Below are 26,729 nucleotides of genomic sequence, written 5' to 3'. Positions count from 1 at the left end.
ATGGTTGTTGACAATACACAGTAAAGACAGTATCATCCGTTATTCAAACTTCTTTGGAAGGTATCCAAACAGTATCAGATATCAGTCTCTCATTATGATTGACACACAGACACACAACCATTTCCACAGAAGTTGCAATAGGATATCATGACCTAATACTATAATTATCCTGTTTGTTTAATACGGTATACTTGGCTCATTCTACAGTCATAGATTTCCAAAGAAAGGATGCATCATCAAAATATGCACCAGTATCTGTTACCTGTAGCCCGGGAAAAGCTTCTCTCTCTGGTGAAGGATTTCACATGCTCCTACAGGCCCTTTGAAACTAAACATGAATGGATTTTGCACAAATATTCATTGGTTGGCCTTTTGAGTGCACTTCCTCCACTACAAGGACATGAAATATCGAGTAAAGACATCATTCTTTAACAATTCCCTCTTTGGTAATGAACACCTCTCAATTTAAATGGCACTACCGTCTTCAAATGTGGTTATATGGGATGAGTGTGAGGGTGCATACAGTAATACAGATGTACTGTATCTGTGTGTTTATGTGTGAGAGACAGTGTGTGTGTGTGTGTGTGTGTGTGTGTGTGTGCGTGTGCGTGTGCGTGCGCATGTGCGTGTGCGTGTGTGTGTGTGCGTGTGTGTGTGTGGGTGTGATGTCTATGTGCATGCAGGTGGAGAGCACTGAGGCAACTATTTGAGTGGGGCTTGTGTAGACATCGTGTGACAGGGTAACTGAGGACAAATATTGACTCTTGCTTCAGCGTGGGTGCTCCACACCTCCTATCATATCTGCGATCTCTCATAGCACTTGAGTCAATAGCTTTGTTTTGTTAATGATGGATAACTGCCCATCATTTCTGTAAAGACAAACAGACCTTTAACTCGAGGCTTCGAGAGCAAAGTGAAGGAATGAAGCACAGGTGTCAGAGATGCCCGGTGAAAAGCAAACTATAAATGACTACACATCGTACTGTAGGTCCTTTGTTTGTCATCATTAGAGTGAGAAGCACTGTAGTGCTTTTTAATAACTTCAGTGAGTTAAACCTGCAGCAGGCAGTATATGTTTGGCATCATTGGGCAACAATTCCAAGATAACCTTTCAGCATATTGTAATTTAAGTGTTATGAGAGAAAACTAGACTTCTGCACCTCCTCATGGCTCTGTTTTCAGGCTTTAAAAAATCTAGCCTGTGACGGGAGACTTTGGCCAATCCCAGGTCATCTTAAGAGAGAGAGAGCGTTCCTATTGGCTGTGCTCTGGCTGGTGGGCGGTGCTTGGTGTTTGCTCAACTAATCTCAACATCGCTGACTCGTGATGAATTTGAATGAACAATATGTAGCACAATGAACAATCCATTAGATTTTGGTGGCGATCCGAATCATGATCCGGATTCAGGAATATTTTTAAGAATTCCGATCAGCCTGAGCATTAAAACCACAGGGTATAACACATGGGCAGTGTAACTGATGACGCGTTGATGACGCGTGACCCTGCCTCCTTCTGAGAGCAGAGAGATACGTGTGTGGATGTGTGCGTGGGAGCTGCTGGTCGTCCGCGGTGAGAAAGAAAAGAGCGGTAGATGACGGGACGAGAGACAACGTAGTGTAACGTTATACAGACATAACAAGGCTGCTGAATGAGAGAGGCATCCGACGATACGTTACACGGAAACACTCCTAGTTAATAACAGGCCGACCACCTCACGGTACCACCAGCTGTGAGCTGTGATCTGTTTTTAATGTCATGCACCTTGGCGGAGGTCTGCGCTCTCCGAGTGCCGTTCTAGTTCCTATTCAGATCACAGGCGATTTAAAATTCTAACTTACATTAAATGTTTGGTGAAGAACTGGTTGCTGCAAGACACTGGGGGAAATGCTTGAGGCAGACTGAAATGTTTCATTTAATAATATTTTCCTTATCTGTCAAAACTCAAACTAACCTCTCTATACTTTCTTGCCCCCGGCACCAAATAAATGCATGACTGAATACACAGCAGTGATATAAGATATTACTTCCTAAAAATCAGCACTTTAAGATCAAATATTAAACTATGACTCTCACATTGAATCATTCAGCATAATGCTGAACAGTGAGTCTGACAGGTCAAGAGGTGCAGTCAGTGTTGGAGACAGGAAGCAGCCGAGTGTTTTCATACACCATCTGGTTGATAGAGTCTCCCTCTGCCTCGGAAGTATCAATGTGATTAGATTAGAGATGATATTTGTCTGGGTGGGGAGCGCTGTGGGCATCATAAACGACGACTAACGTGTGCCAAACGTTTTATAAAGACATGGTTCAGGGTATCAAGCACAGTGAAAGATCAGGTTGAAGATGAGATACTTCAATTAAATAATACTGCATTACAAGAATAAACCTTATTCAAACTTCCCCAGTAGAAAACGTGCAGAAGAAGTGGCATCAAAACGTATCAAAAGAAGTACAAATCTTGAATCATTAACAGCATTTTAATGTTGTAACTGGTCCAGGTGCCAAGTTTTACTATTTGATATACTCCTCAGGGGCAATATATATCTTATATGGTAAGGTAACATATGTTATGAGATTATGCCAAGTTGTGTCTGTAAAATCTTTATCTCCAAAGGTAAATGTTCACTACAGCTGTTGGGTGATTGTAGTTGATTAAAATGCAGATACGTCTTAAATGTAGCAGAGTGGAAATATAAAGTTGCACAAGAGAGAAATACTGAACTATAGTAATTAAAGTACCACAGACATTGTATTTAAAGTTAAACTATATATTTTTTATAATAAAACAGTATCAAATGACAAGTAAGACTGTGACCAACTCTGCAGTTTGTCTCATCTTGTGTTTTATCTTCTTTTAACTCGTTGTTTAAATGTCTGACAGGCAACTTTACTGTTTTAGTTCTCTCTCAACGCTCATTAGTGACATTTTCAGCAGCTGTTTTCAGTGAAAAAGCACCGATAAACCAACTGTATCCTTCCTGTCCAGCACCAAACAGCTGACAGACACAGTTAGTGACCAGCTGGTGTACACTGTGGAGCATTGAGCTGCTAAAGAGCCAGATATTTATATCAGGAGGTGGTGGAGACCAAAGCAGAGCTATAAGCAGAGTGAATACGTAGTCTCCATGACGTCAGCCATTGGTTTCTGAAGAGCAATTGTGAAGGTGAAAGTGGGTGGCTCCGGCCGTCGCCATCTTGGCAGCGATGACACAGCCTAACTCCCGGCTAATCCAAAAATGGGCAAAGAGGTGGGTTGTCGGTGGAGCTGAGGCTCAATTACACCTAACATGCATAACTTTAGCCTTAATATAATTCAAATGATGAGTTTTATAAAAAAACACCCCCTGATAGCGGGGAAATTAGCTATAGAGACCAAAACCATTTTTTACCAGGCTGTTTATTTCTGCTGTAATGTTGGGCATTTTAACGTGGGAGTCTATGGGGATTGTAGCCAATCAGTTTTTGACACTTCCGCATTCATTTCTCAGCACCGGAGGTTGCCGCTTGATATTAAACTGTTTATACATGCTGTATATGCGTGTGTTAATGCATTAGAGACTGGCCTGTGCATCTGTAAGTCCTAATTCAAAATGCAACATGTTGAATATGTTTGACGGTTGTTTAATTCACAAGTAACTAATGGTATTCAAAATATTACCAAAGCAATGATTGGCAATGTGAAAGCAACTTGTCTTGACTACCAGGGGCACAGAGATTAATATCCACCTGTCAGTTTATTATGTCTAAATCAATGCACAATCATTTATATTTTGCTTGCTCAATAATCCTGAAACCAAATTCATACTCTTTCTGGATTCTTTTTATGATTTTTTTTTAAATTTATTTAGATGGGATTGGACTATTGATAATCAATACATACAGTATACCAAAGTAGACTGAGGTCAGTGAGGAAGGTCGTCTCTGCTCCTCTTGTGGTAATTAGTAACAGTTGGGTGTCATAATGTGATGTACAGGTGTATACAGTTTCAGGTTTCAGGTTACAGGTTTCTTTGAATTGGATCCAAACCAAACCACATCAAAGGACCCGTTTTGTTTTCATTGCCTGAGAGATCCTAATGAAAGGTGTGAGGCTTTTGAACGTCTTGTTTTTCCAGTTTCCGTTCTCATTCAGGAACAAAATAATCATCAGTAATATTTAGTCCAAAAGGGTTTAACTTGTGCAAACTGCTTCCTACCTGAGGATGATTCACCTGCAGAGACAGTTAAATCCTTAATATGCACCTTTTCATCCTGAGGCAGAAAGTGTCCCTCCCTCCTCTACGTCAAGTGTTGTTGAAAACAGTTGCTTTATGTTGGATGCTGTGGGCTTATAGACAATTACATTATTCTCTGAAGTGGATTTCGGTGTTTTGGGTTTTTCTTCAGTTGAAAGAAGATTTGACTCCAGAGATTCTTTAAATGTCAGTAACCTCCTTCAGCAAGATGTGTCTCATGCTGTGTGACATCAGTTTCATGCAGGATGATATCAGAAGTGAAATCTGCAGGTTGATTAGCTCGTTGGTCAAACAGACAGCAGTGGTATCTGTTATCAGTGCGTGTGGTGTTGTGACTGGCTATCTGGCAACCCAATAGAAGTGTTTGTGTCTTCTTGGCGTGTCTATTCCTACATTCAACAGTATGACACCAACTTCCAACTAGCTACTGCTTCAGTTTAAATTTGTTTTGATTTGTCTGGTGACACAGTCCTTTGTCTGGTGACATGCAAAGATGCATCCCTTAAAAGTTTGACTAATTTCCATGGAAATAGAAAAAATAAATATGCAGATAAGCTTGAAAAGAATGTAATTTAAGAAACTAACAGGATGGGATCATAATTTTAACTGTAACTTTTTTCATGTTCAAACAACACAGATGACAAATCTAGATTTGCATTTGTCAAGTTACTTGGTCTGCGGTGGAAAATTGATCAGGTAACGTTAAACTGTCAACTGTCATCAAAACAGGTGCAACAGTTTTTTTTTCAATAATTTTTCAATACTTATTTTTTCGTTGGTTTTGCCTTGAGTGCATGTAAACGTCAGAAGACTAATAATTGATAAATTAGGCATTATTTGTTTTTAGGCTAATTCTTTCTCACTTTTCTTATCAATAATATATTACAATAATATATATATATATTTTGTACAATATATTTCATATCATTAAAGCAGCTATAATCAATATTTTTCTATTGATAGTGGTTCACATGACTACTTTAAATTATTAACCAACAAATAATTGTCACCTGACTTTGCACTTACCATTCACTCTATGGAGCTTTTCAGCATCTTTCAGCTCATTGTTTTGGCTTACTCTCACTACTCTCATTAGCGTTGTTTACATAGTACACACACATTGACATGCTCATGAATGGGTCACAAGTATAGTGGTTGTTGTGTTGTGTGAATGCCTATACCTCTCTCTGTAAGACAACTCTGCTAATAATGTTGTAGTGGCCATTTGTCACAAAAATCACACTTAAATCAAAGGGCCACTGACGCACCATAGGTACCGGTATGTGGTTTACACAGGCAAAAGAGTCCATTGTCCATGCAAAATGTATGTGTTTCTGATGTGTTATTTATCCCCAAAAAAGCAAGCAAATGAAGCACAAAGAAAACATGGATGTCGCTGCCTCTTGTTCTGGTCAAAAAAACTATAAGCCCACCCAGGTGCATGCTGGTCCTACCAGCCTACCAACATATATAACCGCGGGTGCCCACAGTTTTACCCTATTCATATACAAAAGAAAACAAAATACTAATTACGCAAAAAATATACTAAACAAGAAAATAAACTAAACAAATAACAGGCAAAAGAAAATACTATCAAAAATCGAGTCTTAATAAATTAAACATCTAGAATAATAACATACAACTTATTATTAGTAAAACAACAACTAAATACTAACAACAAATAAATAGCTCCAAATGTTTTTCCTTTGGTGCACCTGCAACTACATACATACTAATACTGGAATTTTTAAATAAGACATCCAGTGTTATTCGTTCATTTCATCTTTCTACCTCTTTCTATATGTTCTTTCTTTAGCATTTATTTAGCATTTTAATAAGAGGTGCTTATGTTCTGTATGTACACACTCACAAATACACACATTTTAAATGCTTTATTTGAATCCAGCAATCACATGGAACTGTCTAGCTCTTCTTTTCGTTCGGCTGCCGATCATCCAGCTTGTTAACATGCCCAAGTCTGACAAACATCACTATCTCTGATCTGCATTCATTTTCTAGCTCACTGATTATTATTATTGGCACCGGTATTTGATCGGTCTATCAGAAAAAGCTTCATCAATGCACAGGTAGAAACCCATCTCAAGGATTAAAACTCCTCCACACACTTCCACCCCTGCAGGTCACGTCTGTCCCTTCTATTACATAACACTACATGCTATCATTTGATCTCACATCTGTTCTTATATGCACATCTGCAGGATCAGGCATGTCTCTCTGCAGCACTGTTTTACACGCAGCTCAGTGCTTTGGCAAGCTGCCCGGCTGTTGAAGTGGATCATCAGGAAATAGATCTTAACTCAATCTCAAACTGTCCTTGGGAGGACAGTTTGAGAATGCAACTTTGAATGCAACGAGGCGTTGAAGTTGAACGCATCGCTGTCAATAAATCTCCCTGTCTGTCTGTTTTCAAGAGGAAGACATTTATTAGTGCTCCATTACTCATAATGTACTGTTGAAATGTAATTTGTTGTATTCATTAATGTGATGTATTCTTCAGCAGGTATTTAAACACGCCTGACATGATGCCACATGAAGGTTTAAGAACTGACTCATATTCCTCCCAATTATCCCCAAAAACAGTTGGAGGAGCTGTCATAACCAAAGCCAAAGACGATAACTCACTTCATACTCATATTCTAACAATATGTCAGTTATTCACTCTAACAAAGCTTAGTTAAGATATCTTTTATAAAGTCAATATAACATTGACTTTGCTAAAACAACTCAGGTCATTGACACCTGTTTACAGTAGGGACACCTGCACAAGCGTTACTCACTTCAGATCACAGCGGACCAATTGTGGCTTCGTATTTGACATCCAGGCTGCTGCTTCTTTTCGCTCGTTGTCTTTGAGTCATGCGAATGTTGTCCTAGAGCCAAGGAAAAGGTCAAACACTTGTAGAAGAAACTGCCATGCAAATTTTGTTGATGGACAGGATGTGGGTGAAGCCAAAAGCGAACAGACGTTTTTTTGTCATAGAAATCTGTAATTGTTTGATTTTATTACGAGTATAGAATATTACAGTACAGTCAGTTTTAATTACAAGGTAATTAAACAGTGTGTGTAAGCACGCCTCGCAATTGAATGCACTCATACATAAAAACACACACGCATGTTTCTGCACAAGCACACATAAATACGTACGTACAGGTGAATTGTCCAATGAAAGGAGCTTGATATCGTTTGATTTGGTGTGTCTACAAACAATCAGCTGCTAAGAAGCCTTGACGCAGTTTGTGCACACCCTCTGTGTATCTCACAATTAGTCCATTCAGACTGTGTGGCTTACCATATCAAACCCACAGCTCCTATACTGGAAGTTAAAGAATAGAAAATATGTCCTGGAACTGAAAGAGAAAAGGAAACTTTAGGATTTAGTGGGTTGCTATCAGAAGACTGGCCATTTAGCGACCAGCGTGGTGAATTAAAAGCAAGATTAGAGAGAGAAGATTAGATATCCAGTAGTCTTAAAGTACTTGTATTGTTGTGGGCTACCACAGTTTTGCTAATAACAAGCTTTTCTTTGAAAGCTTTTTTTCACAAACACCTGTTCTCTCTCTCTGCTTGTGACAGAGCCACATTGTTCACACAGGCTTAAATTACGCAAAGGGCTCCTAAAAGAAGAAGTTTTTCATGACAATGCATCCCTGTGCAATTGGCAAACAGAATTGCACAGACAGTTTGCGGTTACGATACACTTAATTAAGGCCAATAATCAACTATTTCAGTGATAAGATGTGATGCTGACGACAGTTTCTTCATCCGTATATAAGTCAATATTCAGAAGCACTGTGCAGTGATAGAAATCTCAATACATTTGTTATTGTTATTGTTGGCCATGAAATGATCCATGCAACTGAAATGGTGCTGGGAAGCCACTGTAAATAAGGCTATACCTTATCATCCCATCGTCTCAAGTGGTGCACTCTCACTTGATGATATAGCTAGCCTAAATGTCATACTATAAAGTTATATGATGATTAATCTGAAATTGAAGGCATATTCTTATGTAGCCTAGCTTTGGCCAAATTGTGACACTACTTTGACAAACATTTAATACACATTTGGCTTTTTCGCAAAACGTGTGTGGAAAGTCTCACCACATGAAGGAATGGCAACACCTTATTTGGACTGCCCCAATTGTTAAAACATAATGTTATAGCTGAGAAGTCCTACAAGTTTTAGCATCAACACTTCAATAAAACTTTCCTCTGATAAAGACTGGAGTTAAGAATATTTTGTCAATTAATGTCACATGTTTTTTTTGACTGTTTCACAGTAGCCCTATCTTTTTTTATGCATGAGACATAGTAGGCTACCTGTTTAAAGATTATAATAAACCCAATTGCTGTAGCTCTGTGAAATAATTATGTCAGTGAATAAAGTCGTTGTTTTCACTATAATTGTCTAATATTGATACTCAATGTGTAGCCTGTTAAACGAGTATGAGCTTGATTTCACAAATAAGTCAACACTTTTTGTTACTAAACACCAACAGCCTAGTCAATATCAACCACAGCACGGCTGACTCACTGACCCTTGATGACATTTAGCAGCTACGCTAGCAGCCATTACCACAGCATAGCTAACTCTAACCTTGGATGAATCTTAACATTTGTCAAGTTGACACTAAAGTGACTTAACTCCGCTGATAATATGTTGATTATAAGTTTTGTACAAACAGAATTTGTCCAAAGGAAGCAAAAACTATACAGTAAGACATGTTGTTTTGTGATAAATGTAAGCAAAAATAGCCCCAATGACAGCAGCACAAGCTACAAGCTAGAGAAGAAGTATATTTAGTGCTATTTGGGGGAAACAAAAGGCCTTTTTTGGAACATATTGAGCATGTGGATGGACAGCAGAGAAGTGGAGTATAAGCTGCACAGTGGTTTGAGATGTTTCCTATGGACATGTTGATTTTGTTTTCCATTGTAGGCTTATTGGACATGAATTCAGACTGACTACTCCATGAAGGATCAAACTATCTATGAAGTCAACAGGAGGTGAGTATTTTGATACTAGAAGAAATAGATACAAAAAAATCCCTTTCCCCAGTGGTGGAAAGTTACTACATACATTTATTTAAAGGCACTGTGGCCGTTAAGTCAACGAAAGTCAGCGTCGGGCTCGCGCTTGTGCTCGCTCTGAATAGACATGAACGAGCATCGCTCAACACAGTGAGGCGACACACGTCAGCTAAAACCACAATATCACTCTATATTTCAGCTGCTTGGCAGTAATGTTAGCTGACCAGACGAAGGTCTCTCCATGAATCACTGCTGATCCTAGTGTTGGCTTTTCCTGCCTCAGCCTCCCGACCGCGGTCGGAGGGAGACACCGGCACCCGGTCGGAGACGATAACGTTTCTCGTTGCGGAGCCCCGTCACTTCACAAGACACAGGAAACCTCTGTTTGGTCTGGAGGAGCTGCAGCATTTATTTCGGCACAAACGTCCACTGTACATTCACTAGATATCCTCAGAGCTACGATGTCTTCTGCAGTGTGTAGTGTGCGCGCATGCACGTGAGGTGGAGCGAGCTGAGTGAAGGCAAGCAGGCAGAGGAGCAGAGGAGCAGAGACTGCGGCCCTGGAGACCAAAGCTACATTCTCCCCCCGCGTACTATGACAGCCGCCAACACTGCTTTGCAAGACGGGCTTCACCAGATAGAACTTTGAGGTTTTGGTGCGTCCGTGTAGTTTGTGTTGGAGTCTTATCTGAACAGCGTTAAGGTAATGTTTTTACATACAAAACATATGATTGTGACATATGATGCATTGTTTTAAGACAGACTTGAAAAAAGGTGACCGTATGGTTTAGGTGAAGGGCTTTATGGGTTAATATTTAAGTTTGGAGCCAGTTTTACCAAGTTTTCAATCAAGTTATGTAAGGTTCGATTTTAGTTTTTCAAATATTGTTTGAGCAGAATTTCCATCCATTTATTTCCTGCAGGTCACCTAAGTCTGAGCCTCCGGACTGTGAAACCAGGACCTGGAATGAAATCCAGGCAAGCAGGTAATGTAGAGATAGCTCATTACATTAAATACAAGGTAAAGTAACGGCGCTGCATTCAAAATCCTACCTAAATAATGCAAAACATTATCAGCAAACTGTACTTAAAGTATAAAAGGTACTCGTTCTGCAGAAAAATGGCTCCTGTGGCTGAATTATTATCATGTATGACATTATTAGATTTTAAATACTGATGCCGTAATGTGGTTCCCAACCCAGGGGTTGGGTCCTTCCAAAGGGTCATAACATAAATCTGAGGGGTTGTGAGATTATTAAACCTGCAGCAGGCAGTATATTTTTGGCATCATTGGGCAAAAAATCCATAATAACCTTTCAGCATATTGTAATTCAAGTGTTCTGAGAGAAAATTAGACTTCGGCACCTCCTCGTGGTTCTGTTGATGGGAGACTTTGACCAATCACAGGTCATTTCAGAGAGATTTTTCAGATTATCTCATGCACTTCTGTCAGGATATAGTGACCGTTTTATAAAAATGACTTTTTTTTTAGTCATATTTGCTCCATTTTTACCGTCTGCAGCTTTAATGTGGTAGAATAAAAGTTCTGATAAACAAATTTGTATTCATATATTGGACCTTTCTCTAATATTTGCTTCTTTTTTTTTAGGAAATATTGATTTAACCTTTGTGCCTCTAACAGCTATTTAAATGAAACAATGTGAGAAGTTCAGAGGGGAAACAACTCATAGACATCTGAACTCATAACTGTTTTTGAGCCACTGGTTTAATCTATAATAATGTATTTCATAAAATGTGTGTGTGTTTTTTTTAATGGAAAGTCGTAATCTGAGAAGTAGAAGCTACAGCTGTTAAATAAATGAATAAAAAGTACATTATTTGCGTCTGAAATGTTGTGGAGTAGAAGTAAAAAGTATAGCATAAAATGGTAAATACTACTGTATAAAGGGCAAGTACCTCATATTTGTAATTAAGAACAGTTCTTAGTATTAGAGAGCTTTTTATTTTCTTTGAAAGTTTTTTTCAAAGTATATTCTTTTGTCTCTTATCACTTTGAATTGTCTGTCACCTAAGTACTGAGGTCAACTAGTAGTGTTTGAGGAGGTCTGAGTCTAATCTGCAAAGACACATGACTGACACACACACACACACACACACACACACACAAAGTAAACACGACTGCCCTATAAATATAAATTGCAGTCAATGGAGCTGGAATTCCTTTGCACTCGCTCACCGAGTCACTTGCCCTCACTTCTTCTCACTTTGTACACACCCCCAGCAGGTGCTTTCACTTGAGCTTTAGTTTGCAGTTGTGCTTTAGGCTGTGACTTTCAGTTTCAAAGAGTCCGGGAGGGTCTGAGGCCTCGAGGCTGGGGACTCTGCGACAATCATTTGGGGGGGAAACAGATTGAAGGGTGGATGCCCACTGCCTGCTGCACCTCTGTCCTCAGGTAGCGTCCCGGCTGAGCTGAGCGTTGGTCTGCAACAAGGACAAAAGGCCAATCCTTCATTCTTCAACAGAACCAGAGCTGCACTGCATCTTTCATCATCCAGTCAAGTCTTTGCCTCTGGCCAGGCCATCAGAGCATCTCTGCCTCGGTAAGAAGACGCTGCCTTACACAATCATCATCGTATCTGCCAGAGAACATAAAGGGCCTCTTCTGTGTGACTCATCTGGTACAGGATTAACATCTAGAGAACTTTAGTTATTCATTATTATCTATGATTAACTCCTGTACTTAAATCTTTGGCAGTCAGTTAAAAATAGAAATTGTCTGTTGTACTGCCAGAATTTCGGAACTTTACGGCCCACAATGTGGAAAACTGTCTGTTGCTTCACAACGCAGGATTAAAAACAACACAAGATTAATTGATCTGGACAGAAAAGCTGTTATCTTATTAATTTACCCTATATTTTCTATTTTGTTTTCTTTGTATTTGTTCTGTATCTTTGTCACACTTTACTGTTTTCTGTATTTGTATAATTGCATATTAGCTTTCAGACAGGAAGGAAAAATGTGGTCAGATAAAAGGTGTCTGGGAGCCTTGTCGGAGGTTTGATGGCCAAAACCACAACGATAAGCTGACATATTCAAATTAAATGTGTCACTGCTGTCTGGGGATTTATTTATGATTTGATTAAAGGTGGAAATTACAGACAACGGCTGCTCCCCCAAGACAAGACTGTAATAAGAGTAAATTACAAACAGAAATAACAGAACTGGACTGTCTGCTTTGCTGTTTCTGAAGGTGTAGGGGCATTCCCCCGCTCATGTCGAGCTGATCTACATCATTACTCTGCATCATGACTCTGTGGTGAACGTTAATTAAAAAGACAGATTTGGAAGATTATAGAGTTATAGAGTATGCTAAAAGCTGCTCTGACTCTCTAAGAGACTAACAGAGGGGGGCTTTACTTTTATGTTTTACTTTTTAAAAACAAACACACAAGGGAAGACTGAACTTTGATATAAATATAGATAAATAAATAATGACGACTCTCTCTTTGGCAAAAAAATGAAGATTGCAGCACCATCCACCTTTTCTGATCCCCGCTTGCCCCCTGATAGCTTTTGTACTGTCAGTTCAGTGATATAAAGTATGTAGTACACGAAATGCTGTTTAAGAATTCAACACTGAATTTGTAGTACGACTCAGGATTGGGTTACACTCAATCAGAACTAGTTAGTACGACATTTGATATTGTTTAAATATGGAGATAATAGTGCACATTTCCTCCATTCACAGTGTTGCACTTGGTTGTGAATGATGGAAATAGTCGTGTCAAAAATGAAAAAGCAAAGCTTGAGAGGAAGGTTTGAAACTCCCTTCTCGCCTCTCATGACGTGAAGTGGGCGTGAACGTCAGATTGTCAGTTTCGGAAAGTTACAGAGATGGTCGGACATGGAAAGGTGTGGTTGGGGGTGGGGCGGGGCGGTAGGGGTGTGGGGGGGGGGGTGAGGCTGTCCGATAAGCACTTCTGGAGAAGCATATTGGCAGCTTCTGACTGTAGTCCATCCAAATTAAGAACAAATTTTAAACAAATTTCAAGCAAAACGACAAAAGAAAACGAACAAAAATGATGTGGAAAACGTGATGAAATATGGCACTTATGTTTCTTAATTAATTGGGGGAACGTTTACAGTCTCCTTGTTGGTCCACCACACAGATCTGATGTTTTTCTACTCTTCAGTGGAGAGATAGGTTTCAGTGGATGTTTAAAGTGCTATTGATAACATTCAGCAAATAGATGTCACATTCTCCCTCCCCTGTTTCATTGCATTTACTTCACAACAAGTTGTTGCCAGGCACTTACCGTCAATCTCAGCCATTTATCCATTATTTCCACACTAACTGACGACCCAGAGATACCATGTGATACCAACCTTGTTTTACTATTTGCTCACAAGTCTTGTTAGTAGTGGGAACCAAACGTCAGCTATCTTCCACAGAGATAAACAAAACATTCATTTTGGACACTCCAACATTTAAAAAAATGATTAATTCATAATCATAACAATTTTATTCAGGAAAAGCCTTACTTTTATTTGGTACCTTTCTAAAAGCTCTCTGGATGTTTTATTTAAAAATATATATATTTGTCTACATAAAAATGTCATCAATAAGACCTTTAAGTCACATGCTTTATGTACATCATGATTTATTTACTAAGTCTGATTCAACTGTCACATTTTGCTTTTTTTGTGTCTTTTTCACATTCCCAGCGTCTCCACTCAGGTCTTTTTTCTTATGCACGAATTGAAAATGTGCAAACAAAAGTAGATGGAAATTGACTTGTGTGTCAGTGTGCTGTATTAGCCCTTAAGGCCAACCATGAAGTGTAGTGAATGTTGGCTCATTAATCTACGTTCATTGAGAAACTGCTGTTGGCTACAACTGGCTCACTGGAAAGTGACACTTTCTAGAGCAGCTGCTGATTATGCCACTTTAAAGTACTATTAAAACCCTGCTCTTTCTGATCCTCTGACAATCAGCCCATTAGATCCAGCTGCGTAAGCACATGCTTTTAGGCCTCACGGTGAGAGTCTCTGTATCTTCACTATCTCTGCAAAAACAGGTGACACGTTTATTTCTCCATCCGTCCGTGCTACGCCTCCAAATCTTCAGGTCTAATCTTAGTTGTATGACGTTTATCATCTGCATCACTAACTGTAAATACAGCCTTCTGTCAAAATTAACTTGGACCAACGCTAAAGCCTTTGCAAGGCTTTAGCGTTTCCTTGGATATACTGGCCTAATGCCAGTGCACCTGACTAACAGTAGAAATGTATCCTCGAGTGCACCGACATCCCCCATCGGCAGTTAATACAACCCACCTAGAGCTTGGACAGAAATGAAGAGCTTAATAAAGTGTAGTTAAAAATGTAGTACAAATATTGTAAATAGCAATAAAAATAGAAGCCGCCACACACAGAAAATCAGCCTTTATTTGCGGTTCATAAAATAAGCAACAAACCTTAAATTGCCTACCTAAAATTAGACATCTAAACCTAATTTATGATGTGAACAGACCACCTGCACATGTCACTGCTGCCATAAAGACAGGGTCTAAGGCAACAAGCCACAGATCCAGATCGCTTCCTCCAGCCTACACACTTTCTTCCCAGCAATACTCATATTGCAATAGTCTTTTCCCCCTTGTTCTGGGGAACAATGACTTCCTTAGTTGATCCAAGTTTCCCATGAGAAACAATAACAAGGAAAAAAAAAGTCTCTCTTTAAACACTCTCATGGCAAACAGTCACGCCTGGCTGTACACACTCCTTTAACTCCAGACTCAAACAACACAGACCTTTCTTCTTTTTTTTTGTGACTAGCCGAGCAGCTGATGAACATTTTGGTTGCTGTTAGATGAATGATCTCAAATCTCATGACCCTTTCTCTCTTTTTTTTCCAGTTCGGATTGAATCATCCAGTTTAAACACACTTTTTGAAAGAGCACACTTTTGCTTGCTTTAATCACTACTCATTAACTTTAATCTAAACACTTCAGCCGACTTCTGTCACAGAACTGTTTCAGCAACAGAGATAAATGGGCTGACAGGTTAATTTCAAGCTAGATTGGTTGTATCGGTCTGCAACTTTTAACCATTTTCACTTCAAGACACGGTTTGGAAGGCATCACAAACCCTTGAGCTCAATTTTAACAGCTGTTTCCTGGCATTAAAAGTTCCTTATGTAAAGAAGGCAATAGATCACATGTAGGTAAAAGGCACTAATTGATTTAAATTAGGGCTGTCAATTGATTAAAATATATAACCATGGTTAATTGCGATTCATTGCAAATTAATCGCACATTTATTATCAGTTCAAAATGTACCTTAAAGGGAGATTTGTCAAGTATTTAATACTCTTGTCAACATGAGACTGGACAAATATGCTGCTTTATGCAAATGTATGTATATATTTATTATTGGAAATCAATTAACAACACAAAACGATGACACATATTGTCCAGAAACCCTCACAGGTACTGCATTTAGCATAAACAATAAAATTAAATCATCACATGGCAAACTGCAGCCCAACAGGCAACAACAGCGTGTCAGTGTGCTGACTTGACTATGACTTGTCTTTAGTCAGTTTTGTTTAGTTTTTTTACACAAAAACCACACAATTCTGATACCACAACCAATCCAAGGTGATGATACAAACGTGACCTCAAATAATCACCCTCTTCATAATGAGACCAAGCATGTGGAAGAAGTATGGTTCCCAGGGTGGACGCCTGCGTGGAGGGAGCCCTTTTCCGTCGGTGTCAAAGGCTGACTTTGCTGAGTAAATGGTGCAAGCTCTAATGCTCCTGAAATGAATATCAGCGTCTTGACCAAACTCATTTAGAGATCAGTCAGGGTCTTAATCCCTCTCCACAGGGGTGTGTGTTTGTGTCTTTTCCTTGTGCTCCCTCTTCCTTTTGGAAGAAGGTAATATGGCTAAATTTGCTTTGCTAATGGGCTTAGCGCAAGCTGTTACAGAGCAGAGTTGACACGGAGCGGCCGGGCCGGGATACCAGTGGCTTTTAATCTGACTCCTGATGGAGTGAAAGGGAGTGTGGGTTATGGTTTACGAGAAATTTGAAGATAAAAGGAAGACCGGGGAAGAGGTTTTACAGTGGGGGGTTAAGGACCAAAGTCTGGGAGGGTAATCTTTTTTAGAGGCGGGGAAGATAACTTCATCTAAACTTTGGGGAAGTTTGGTAAAAGAGAAAAAGATGTCTATCCTCTAAAGTTGTTAGCAGCTTTACAATTAATGTGTTCATAAAAAGAAAACAATCTTGTGAAAGGTTTGAGATCAGCATTATGAAAGGGTTTGCGCTCTTAAATCCAGGCTTTTCAAGAAGTAGTTCAACAACCTCACGGTCTCAAGGGAAGGTGTAAATACCACGACATTACACGGACGTTCCGCGTGTCATGAGTACGCATTTTAGCCTTTTCAGTTGTCATTTGTACGCCGCCTTTCGTGTGTCATTTGTACGGCATGCAAACATCCGCAAGTTCAGGCAAGAAGACCACTTAGTTAGGGTAAGGGTAAACCTCATGGTTGGGCTTAAAATAAGTACGTAAACAACGTAACCCAAATACAAAAAACACATCACGTTACAAACGTCACTAACATAACTTACAAAACAATACACACGTCAACAACGCCCATCCACCACGCCACCTGCCCACCATATGTGGTCTTTCTCGCTTTTTATACTATGTCACTAACCGTAGCATTTATACGAGGATGATTTTACATTGCAGTCAGTACAGGATACATGGTGTACAAATAACACAGAAATCAATAAAGGCGTACTTATTGAACGCTAAAGGCCTTGCGCATTATCGTGGTATTTCTACGCGTTAAGTTCAAGGTAAGTGCTGCAAAAATCAATAGACAACTGACAAAAAAGAAAAAATGTGCAAATGACGTCCTATGACTGAAATGTTAACTTTTTTTGTCACGAGTTTTTACTTTTTTTTCACCGTTTACACATAAATATAATAATATAAATGGATTATTTTTGCATCTGAAGAGCTTCTTCTTCTGGGCATCAAGCTTTAATGTCACTTGAATTAATTTTAAACTCAACCCTCACAAAGATTTTTGCGTGATGGGCGTTGTCCATCATTTAGCCAATTTTACGAGACTTTTAATTTCTTTTGTGCCTCGACAAATAAAGCCACGACTCTCCTTGAACATGTGCTCTGTGGGAGCACACTTCCTTAACGCTGGCATCGACCGCGAGCACTGATAACCCGGTGTGTGACAGCAGTGTGCCTTCCCATGTGCCAGCTGTGGCAGGTACACATTATGGGAGCCATATGCAAACTCACCCTGAGATTACAACACTTGTGCTACAGCTGACGTCCATAAATGAACGCTTATGATGGCAATTTCCTGTAGAGAAGAAGCTCGACTATCAATTGTCAATCTTCATAAAACAGACGGCTTGGTTGTTTTCAAACATGGGCGCTCTTCTCCACATTGTCTAACTTGATTAAAAACTCCAGCTGACAGTGGAGACGGAGGGCTGCAGAGACGGCACCTTGAAAGCCGAGGCAGGCGGCGGAGCTGCTTCAGGTCACAATACAAGTCACCTACCCCCGACACATCAGCCATTCTGGGCCACTGACCCACAAATAAGAGACTCAGTCAAATCCATTTTGCCCCATGCCTGTCAGCGCTGTGTGCGTTTTAACTCTCTTGAGGGTCATTTCCCCAGTATCTCCATTAGGCTCGGGGTTCTTATAGAGCATCGACCGGCACAGCCTCACCTTAGTTCTGCTCACAACACTTTACGAAAGGGGACTCTTGCCTGCAGCTGCGCTGATGGAGTTTATTAGGAAACAAAAACAAATGTTGGTTTAGCAGCCAGAGAATTGCAGGAGAGGAACTGTTGGAGAAGGTAGCGTCTTTTTGACTTTGTGATGGAAGTGATGCTGGAAGTTGTTTGTCAGACAGGATCATTTATGAACTCTTTGTCGACTGCAGATTTAAATTATACATCTACCTTTAAAACATCTCATCTTATCTTTGGAAGTGCTTATGTTACAGGCTGATATTTCTGATTTTACACTATTCAGAATAATCAGCCACAAAGACACTTTTTAAACAAACTTTTTGTCAATGAAAGGATACTTTTAAAACAGTTCATGTGCAAGTAACAGGTTAAAAATATAGAGTTTAATGTGGCTTTTTTTGTCTCCCTTGTCTCCAGGTACCAGTTATGTCAAATCCAGAGGGCAGTTTATCGGAAGGCACAGTGTATGGATCCCGGATCGGGATGACAGAGGACACCTTCGCCCTCCTGGAGCGTAACAGAGTCTCTGCAGAACCCTGGGACCTGGAGGAGACCAAACCAAACGTGGAAGCCCTGGAGCGTGGCGTGCCAGGCCTCTACCTGTCCTGCTTCGACATGCTCCTCACCGAAGACGCCACTTGGCTGGTGGAAGTTTCAGAGGCCTCGCCAACGCTGGCCATGTCCCCTGGGCTACAGAGACAGGAGGAGGAGCGGTCTCTGGAGCAGGTGCAGAGCATGGTGGTGGGAGAGGTGCTGAAGGACATTGAAACAGCCTGCAAACTGCTCAATATCACCCCAGGTAGGCTGCCTTTCACCACACCTGCTTACTGTAGTTTGTCATCCTCGAGAGCGGTTTTACAGTACGAAGGCATATAACTGACAAAGAAAGAAATCTTTAAGAAAAATATACGATACCATTTTTCATGCCAAAAAAAAAGCCCGTTATTTGCAAGTAAAGGGATATTGATTCAACATAAGCTACTGGATCTTGCCCCCAAAATCAACATCTATTTGTGTGGATAGCCCATACAAGATGACAGATCTCTTAAATCATATTCTTACTGACGCACAGCCGTGTTTGCCTGCTCCAGGATCTGTTTAATCCTGACCTTTGCATGAGTTCTCCTGGATTGTGACAGTGATGTTCCTTTCCTACCGGTAGACCGTGTACACAGTCTTAAGGGCGAGGTCTCTCCTGCTCGCAAAAAGCAAACAGAGGAAGCATTATGTATTGTAAGGCTTCTGGCTGTCATAAAGCAGGCATCTACTGATCTACTGATTAGAATTGTAGTGGCATAAAAGTGTGATTACCTTGTGGTTTCAGTAAATGTATGTGTAAATGTAGCAGAACACAATACAATTCAACTGATTTAACTTGACTCATGTGACTCATTTGCTGCAGGGAGTTTTCTCACTGTTTTCCCATCGTTCTCTGTTTTCATAGACCCTATAGAGTGGAACACAGGGAACGTCCAGAAGTGGCTGCTGTGGACTGAACATCTGTACAGGTTGCCCCACGCAGGGAAGGCCTTCCAGGACCTGACAGGAAAGGACCTGTGTGCCATGAGCGAGGAGGAGTTTCGCCAGCGCTCGCCGCAGTGTGGAGACACGCTGCATGCACATCTGGACATATGGAAGTCAGGTGTGTGTGTGTGATACTTATTTAAGTTCCTCATAACCTGCTGCAGCTCCTTCAATGATTGTATTGTCCAATGTTTGGCTGTTTGGAACTTTTTAATTGGAGAGTGTCGTAGTGTGTTTATCTTTATTTATCCCCAAATCATAAATTTGCCTCATAGGGCTAAACAATATGTACAATTAAATAGTATGAGAGTAACAGGTAAATGTATTAAATTAATTTAAAACAACACTTTTTTTAATTAAATGTCTGTCTCTCTTCTCTCTCCAGCTGCCTGGATGAAAGAGAGGTGTTCAGTCGGAGATACAAAAACTACCGGTAGGTTTGATTTCCTCATACACCTGCCATTTAAAGACCATATTAAACTGTAATGAATAAAAACGGCGTTGTAACTTTGCTCAGACTTAGGCAAAATTATAAAAAAAACTAGTACAAGATTTTAGCTTTCGTGCAGATCGAGCACCTGCTTTGTGTATCTCCTGGTTAGTTTGGAAACCTTACCGGCTTCTGAAATGTTAAATGTTGTTTTTGTGTTGTTTAGGAGCTGAGGATCTTTGGTCCGAGGCAGATTCTTCTTGTTCCGGTCAGCCCATTCACCTGTGGCAGTTCCTCAGAGAGCTCCTGCTTAAACCTCACAACTATGGACGCTGCATTCGCTGGCTCAATAAAGAAAAAGGTATCTTCTTTTTTAATATATCGGAAGTACTCGGAAGCTTCAGTTTGGGAATTTTATTGCTTTATTTACATTTAAGATACACATTGAAATGAAAGGGAAAAGAGTGACAAACTAATATATATTTTATATATATATATATTATTGTACTTTCAGGGCTTAAACCTCAACTGAAATTTTAAGTGCTTTCACCATTTACGCTATAACCGACACTTCATCTGCTTTCACTTGGTGCATGTCAACTGACACTTCAATTGCTTCTATCTTTTACTTTTCAACTCACAGTTAAACTTCTTTAATTAAGTACACATCAACCAAAAGTTCAACTGTTTTCTACACTCTCACTTCAACTGAACCTTTCAGTGATTAACCTTCATGTGACACATTAACTGCTTTCATCTCTTAAACTTCAACTGAGACCTAAAATCCTATTAATGCACTTCACTTGATACTTCAAACCCTTTCAGGGCTTCAGCTGATGCTTCATTTCAATTTGAAGTCACAGTTCAACTACTTTCAGAGTTTACACTTGAATTGACATTGCTTTCACCGCTTACACTCTGACATCTCAACTACTTCATCTTGTACACTTAAACTCACATTTCAACTGCTTTGATCTCTTACACTTCAACTGAGACCTAAACACACCTTTACATGCTTTCACTTTAACTGATTTCAATGCTTCAACAGACACTTTAACTCCTTAAGTGCTTAATTTTAAGTTGTATATCTCGTACAACATATCAAGAACATTTCAAGTTTAACTTGTTTACATCGTTTTAAATAGTTAAAGAAAAAATCAGGAAAGAGAACATGTAAAATTGTCTTCAGAAAATTTAGATTTTTCTATAAATTCAACATGAAATCTCTTGTGATCCCCACCAGGTATTTTTAAAATTGAAGACTCGGCTCACGTAGCGAGACTGTGGGGACTCAGAAAGAACAGACCTGCTATGAACTACGACAAGCTGAGCCGCTCCATACGTCAATACTACAAGAAGGGCATCATCCGCAAGCCTGACGTGTCTCAGAGACTGGTGTACCAGTTTGTCCACCCAGTATGAGGCGGCAGCTTAGTGGGAGGGGAAGGAAGAGGAGGAGGAAAACTAAAAGGACACACTATCTCAAGATGCACTTGAACACCTAAGCCCAAGATGAGAAGGTGACAGGAAAAAACGTGCACTGACAAACCCCAATGGTACACACTTCCACTGCCAACACTGAAGCACCAGCTGGCAGCTGCTGCGTGAAGGCTTATCTGTGCATGGACCGAGAGGAAGAGACAAAACAATGTGGCTGTTGAGGCTTTTCCCTGATGCAGAATGAAACAACCACAAATTAAATAACAGAAACTGCCTTGTCATTTGCACGATCTGCCTGTTTATTTTTCCATAATGTGATTCCCAATTATCCTTCACTCATTCAACAGTTAGAACTGATTGCTCTTATTTACTCGCTTCAGGAAAACGCCCACGGCCCACAGCTACTTTTGCTTTGTCTTTTTGTTTCGCTCGTCTTCACCACTGTCTCTGTTTGAATTAGAAAAAAGTGTCCTGCCACAGTTGAAAATGTGGTTATGATTGCTTTGCTTCTTTTTGGGGTTTGGTCCTGACTGTGTTATACACACAATCAGCCAGTCAACCATCTTTCCTCTCATCTGAAACGTACAGAGAAGGTGAATTTTAACAGTTTGCTGGATCTGGATCGAACAGTGAAAACCTGTTATCAGCTCATCACCTGTTGTGACTTTCATGTAATGTTTTTTTTAAGGTGTAACTTGGTAAGAAGTGATGCATTTCCTAAATATTGTGTCTCTGCTGAGGAATCCCGCTTCCTCTTTTATGCTGTAAACTTGTTTATATTGCTGTATATTGCATTTTATAGTGTGGGTGTTTCACTATATGGAGACCCCAAGTGTTCAGTAAAATAAAATAAAATAAGTAGATATGAAATAAATAATATAAATAAATACAGACAAAATATGATATAACCATGAAATTGTAAAATAATTTAAAGGTGCTCTATATGATATCCAGAACATTAATATAGCAGCAATCAACTATTGACTATGTAAAGATATAGAGGAGTAATGTCTACCTGAGCAGAGGATGAAGTCACTCCCTCTGTGTGTATTCCGAGCTTCTCTGTGCTTTGTTGACATAGCCAGGCCGGCTGTGCGTGCCTTAAGTGCTTGTTCGTGCATGTGAGCGCGCCCCACTGGCTAGATAATGGTTACCGCTCTGCACTGCTCTCATGCACTAACATTGCGGTTACAGTTGATAATGTGCCCACCCTCCGGTTCACCCCCTGATAAACAGAATTGTTGCTGTTGTTTGCACTATTAGCACTGTTAGCATCGTTAGCTGCGAGCCGCCGGCTCAGCCGTTGCCATGTTGCGAGCGTGGGGAGGCAATAGAAATGCTCTGAATTCCGAATTTAGCACCTTTAATAATGTTTGTGGCCGACAAAGTGGCTCTGTGTTCGGTAGATCACCACTTTGGTCCAGACTGAAGTATCTTGACAACTTGGATGGACTGTCATGAAATTCAGTTGAAACATTCATGGTCCCCAGAGGATGATTTGTAATCGCTTTGATGATCCCTTAATGTTTCACCTAGCGCCATCATCAGGTCAAAATTTTAATTGTCCAATATTTTGGTTTATGACCAAATACCTGCAAAACTAATCAGTATCATCTGTACTTTGTGTTTTGTGCTAATTAGCAAAAGTTTGCATGTCAACACGCTAAATTAATACATGCTTAACATTATGTGCTAAACATTAATGTGTGAACATCGTGAGCGCCTCACAGAGCTGTTAGCATGGCTGTAGACCGTTAGTGTTGTCAAAACACAGTTCAGTATTGTGACATGTTATTTATTATTTCTTCTTTTAAAAATTACAAAGTTTATTTCATGTACTTTTTAATTAAAAATACCCATTTTCCCAAGTTTGTTTTAATTTTTAAACAGCATTTTCCCCTTTTTATTTCACTTCAATCATCAAATTTTCATCACAAGCAAGGCAGAGCCAGTTACAGTATATGATTAGCTGTCCGCTAATTCAGCCAAAAATAACAACTAATTGAATAACTCGTTTATTTTGAAAAGAAGCAGGATAAAATAACATTTCAGATTTATTGGATTATTTCACAATTTCATGTATTTGTCTGGATTTATTCATATCAGTATTTATCTATGATTTTACTTTATTTAATTTTGAAGCTTTGGGGCTGCTTATTTCACACTCACTTCTTACGATAGTGATTATTATTAACATCCGGAAATTACCTAAATGTCTGCCTGAGCAAGGATAGGATATCCAAGCTTCAAACAGCACTCAATAAACTATTTTTGAACTGAATATGCATCTGTCATGTCTCTAACTAATAAAGGGCTTGAAATGTGTGTTAATGCAGCCGCATGTGCTTTGTAAAGCAGGATAAACCCACCTTTAACAGTTATTGGAAGCCTCAACAATCAATTTTATCACTTTTTTTTTACTGTCATTTCTGATTCAGATCCTTTGATGTTTATCTTTTCTTCTCACGATTAACTGTTATGTTTTTCAGGAAGTCCAACAGGTTTTAAAATTTGGCATAATTGCTTTATCTATGAAGTGAGCCAGAAGGCGTACATCTGCCAAGAAAGGCTGGCCTTGAGCAATAATGAGCAGTTTAATCTTGCAGGTATGTACGGGTTAAATCGCACCAGGGGAAACAGATGGCGGTGTGAATATACAGTATGTGTGTGCGTGTGCGTGTGTGTGTGTGTGTGCGTGTGTGTGCGTGTGTGTGTGTGTGTGTGTGTGTGTATAAATAGGCCCGACCCACCCCTTCTCCACTGCTAACAAAAACAAACCCGTTAATTCAACATCCACCCTGCAAAGATGAGTCCGTGCCAACACATCCTTATCAACTCCCTCTGTAGGGATGGGCAGAAAAACCTATGAAGAAACCGTTTAAAAAATGTTTCATTGCTTTATTGTTACGGCAATTTAAATTCCCAATTTCCCAGAGTTCCTTTTTAAATCAGATGCATTGCATCGTACAGGGGTGGAAGTAAAAAATACATTTTACTCTTGTTACTGCAACAAAGTTGTTGTTGTTTTTTGTGTGTAAAAATATATAATTTTACTTTTACTTAGATACTTTTCATCATAATTATTGTACTTTGCTACATTTCAAGTTGCATCCAAAAACAAAGGTCACATGAAAAACTCTCATGAAAAACTAAATTGTGTGAGAATTGATCAGATGCACAAAAATGGAATGAAATAAAAGGGACTGTTTGTAAGAATCAGAAATGCTTGTTAACAACGACACCTGTGGCCGTTAAGTCAACGAATGTCAGCGTCGGGCTCGCGCTTGCTCGCTCTAAGTAGACATGAACGAGCATCGCTCAAAACAGTGAGGCGACACACGTCAGCTAAAAAAACACAATATCACTCTATGGCAGTAATGTTAGCTGACCAGACGGAGGTCTCTCCATGAATCAATGCTGATCCTAGTGCTGGCTTTTCCTGCCTTCCTGCCTCAGCCTCCGGGGCTGAAGCAGGAAGAGAAACGTTATCGTCTCCGACTGCGCCCGCAGGAGACACCGGCATATACGATAATGTTTGTCGCTGCGTAGCTCCGTCACTTCACAAGACACGGAAATCCTCTGTTGGTCTGGAGGAGCTGCAGCATTTATTTCTGCACAAACGTCCACTGTACATTCACTAGATATTCTCAGAGCTACGTAGTCTTCTGCAGTGTGTAGTGTGTGCGCATGCACGTGAGGTGGAGCGAGAACACGCAGGCAGGCAGGCAGGCAGAGGAGCAGTGTACAGCAGAGACTCCGGCCCTGGAGACCAAAGCTACGGTCTCCCCCGCGTCCTCCGACCGCGGCCAACACTTTTTTGCAAGACGGGCTTCACTAGATATAACTTTGCGGTTTTGGTGCTTCCGAGTAGCTTGTTTTGGAGTCTGAGTCTGAACAGCGAAGCCACATGTGAGCGCGCATATTTCCGAACGCGCATGGGACACCGACCCGGTAGATTTATACGTGTAAAAAGTTACAAACAGTCCATTCAAAGGTTTAATATGTAAAAATATCATAAAAAACAATGTATAGACTTATACAAAAATAATCCCTCTAAATCATCACTTATAGGCTACCCCACTAGAAGTGTGTCGTGGTGGTGCTCTAGCCGCCAGGCACACTCAATGACACAAATCAAACACACCCACAATGTTGCATGAACAACATGTGTATGCTGTCCCTGGCTAACATGCTAAATGCTAACATGCTCATGGTGGATCCTCAGCAGTGACTTCTGCATTCGCTGAGGAACTTTTACCATCAATGAGCCTCATTCAGCTTAAAACCTTTTGAAAACTGAGGAACAGTTGAGAGGCTGAGTGGACTGGTTATACTGGGACAGAGAGGTCGAGGGGACTGGTTATATTATGCTTTGAGAACAAACAAGCTGACAAGTTGAACCTGGAGGAGATTGAGGAGGACTTTGTGGTGCACAAGACTCACAGAATGACGTTCAGACAGGTGAGTACAACAACACTCTGATAGCTTCAGTAACCACTGCGTTGCCTAGCAACGTAGCGTTGTGTTTGCACTACATGTTGTGTAAAAAAAACTGCAGGTTCTCTTTTTGCTTTAATAGGCCTAACGTTATGTGTGTTTGTGGCTAGAGGAGTTTATAATTGTTTATACATATCCATGTTGTCTGCCTTGGTGATGTTTTTATCTGCTGTGATTCTATAAGAAGTGCATTTTTTTGAATTATTTGTCATTTTTGGCTTTTTTCTGTTTAATTCTTGTAACGCTATACAGAAGCTGACTGTATATTTATAATTTATGGTTGTATACACAGTACATTTTAACTGACATACTTTTTACTTTTATATAAGTACATATTTTAGGGTTAGGGTTTAGTACTTTTACTTGAGTTCTTGCTTGGCATTGTAGAGGAGTCCAATTTATTTATATCATCTGACTAACTTTAGCTGAAAGAAAGTGTTATTTCTGCATCTTCAACAATGAATCTTGCGACAAGAACATAAGACAAGTTATGAATCTAGAAAGAAACTCTTGCACTTTGATTCTCAGAGACTTAACCTTTATGAGATGCTTTAGAGAGTAAATGGAAATTGTGGTAGTAATTGTAGATAGAACTGATGCCAAGATGTCAGTTTCTTTTTGACCAGCTGCCAATGGGAAATTAAAAAACACACACCACCCAACCGCAAAATGTACTCTGAAAAGCAAATAGTTACGGTTGAAATGTTTGTTATTTTCAGTCACGTAAGGTCTGTACTAGAAAAAAAAATCCATATCCAACTAATGTCCATTCAGTTGTTGC

General features: G+C 39.9%; 1 protein-coding gene across 1 annotated transcript; it reads left to right on the top strand.

Annotated features, from left to right (window-relative positions):
- Positions 1–11,481: 11,481 nt before the first annotated feature.
- Positions 11,482–22,368, top strand: LOC119489531 (SAM pointed domain-containing Ets transcription factor). Its single transcript, XM_037772091.1, has 6 exons — positions 11,482–11,849; positions 18,475–18,856; positions 19,502–19,699; positions 19,967–20,014; positions 20,238–20,372; positions 21,255–22,368. Exons 2-6 carry the CDS (start codon positions 18,484–18,486, stop codon positions 21,431–21,433), a joined length of 933 nt encoding a protein of 310 aa, XP_037628019.1. The 5' UTR covers positions 11,482–11,849; positions 18,475–18,483; the 3' UTR covers positions 21,434–22,368.
- Positions 22,369–26,729: the final 4,361 nt, after the last annotated feature.

The sequence above is a fragment of the Sebastes umbrosus genome, chromosome 1 (genome assembly GCF_015220745.1).
Source record: "Sebastes umbrosus isolate fSebUmb1 chromosome 1, fSebUmb1.pri, whole genome shotgun sequence".
Taxonomy (NCBI): domain Eukaryota; kingdom Metazoa; phylum Chordata; class Actinopteri; order Perciformes; family Sebastidae; genus Sebastes; species Sebastes umbrosus.
Note: the sequence above shows the minus strand (reverse complement) of the source record. Positions and strands in the feature narration are given on the sequence as shown.

What these genes read in the sequence shown, in the direction of transcription:
- LOC119489531 (XM_037772091.1), top strand. Translation starts at nt 18,484, where the DNA reads ATGTCAAATCCAGAGGGCAGTTTATCGGAAGGCACAGTGTATGGATCC. An exon ending in CGGAGATACAAAAACTACCG is followed by an intron (nt 20,015 to 20,237) that starts GTAGGTTTGATT and finishes TGTGTTGTTTAG; the next exon opens with GAGCTGAGGATCTTTGGTCC. An exon ending in CTGGCTCAATAAAGAAAAAG is followed by an intron (nt 20,373 to 21,254) that starts GTATCTTCTTTT and finishes GATCCCCACCAG; the next exon opens with GTATTTTTAAAATTGAAGAC.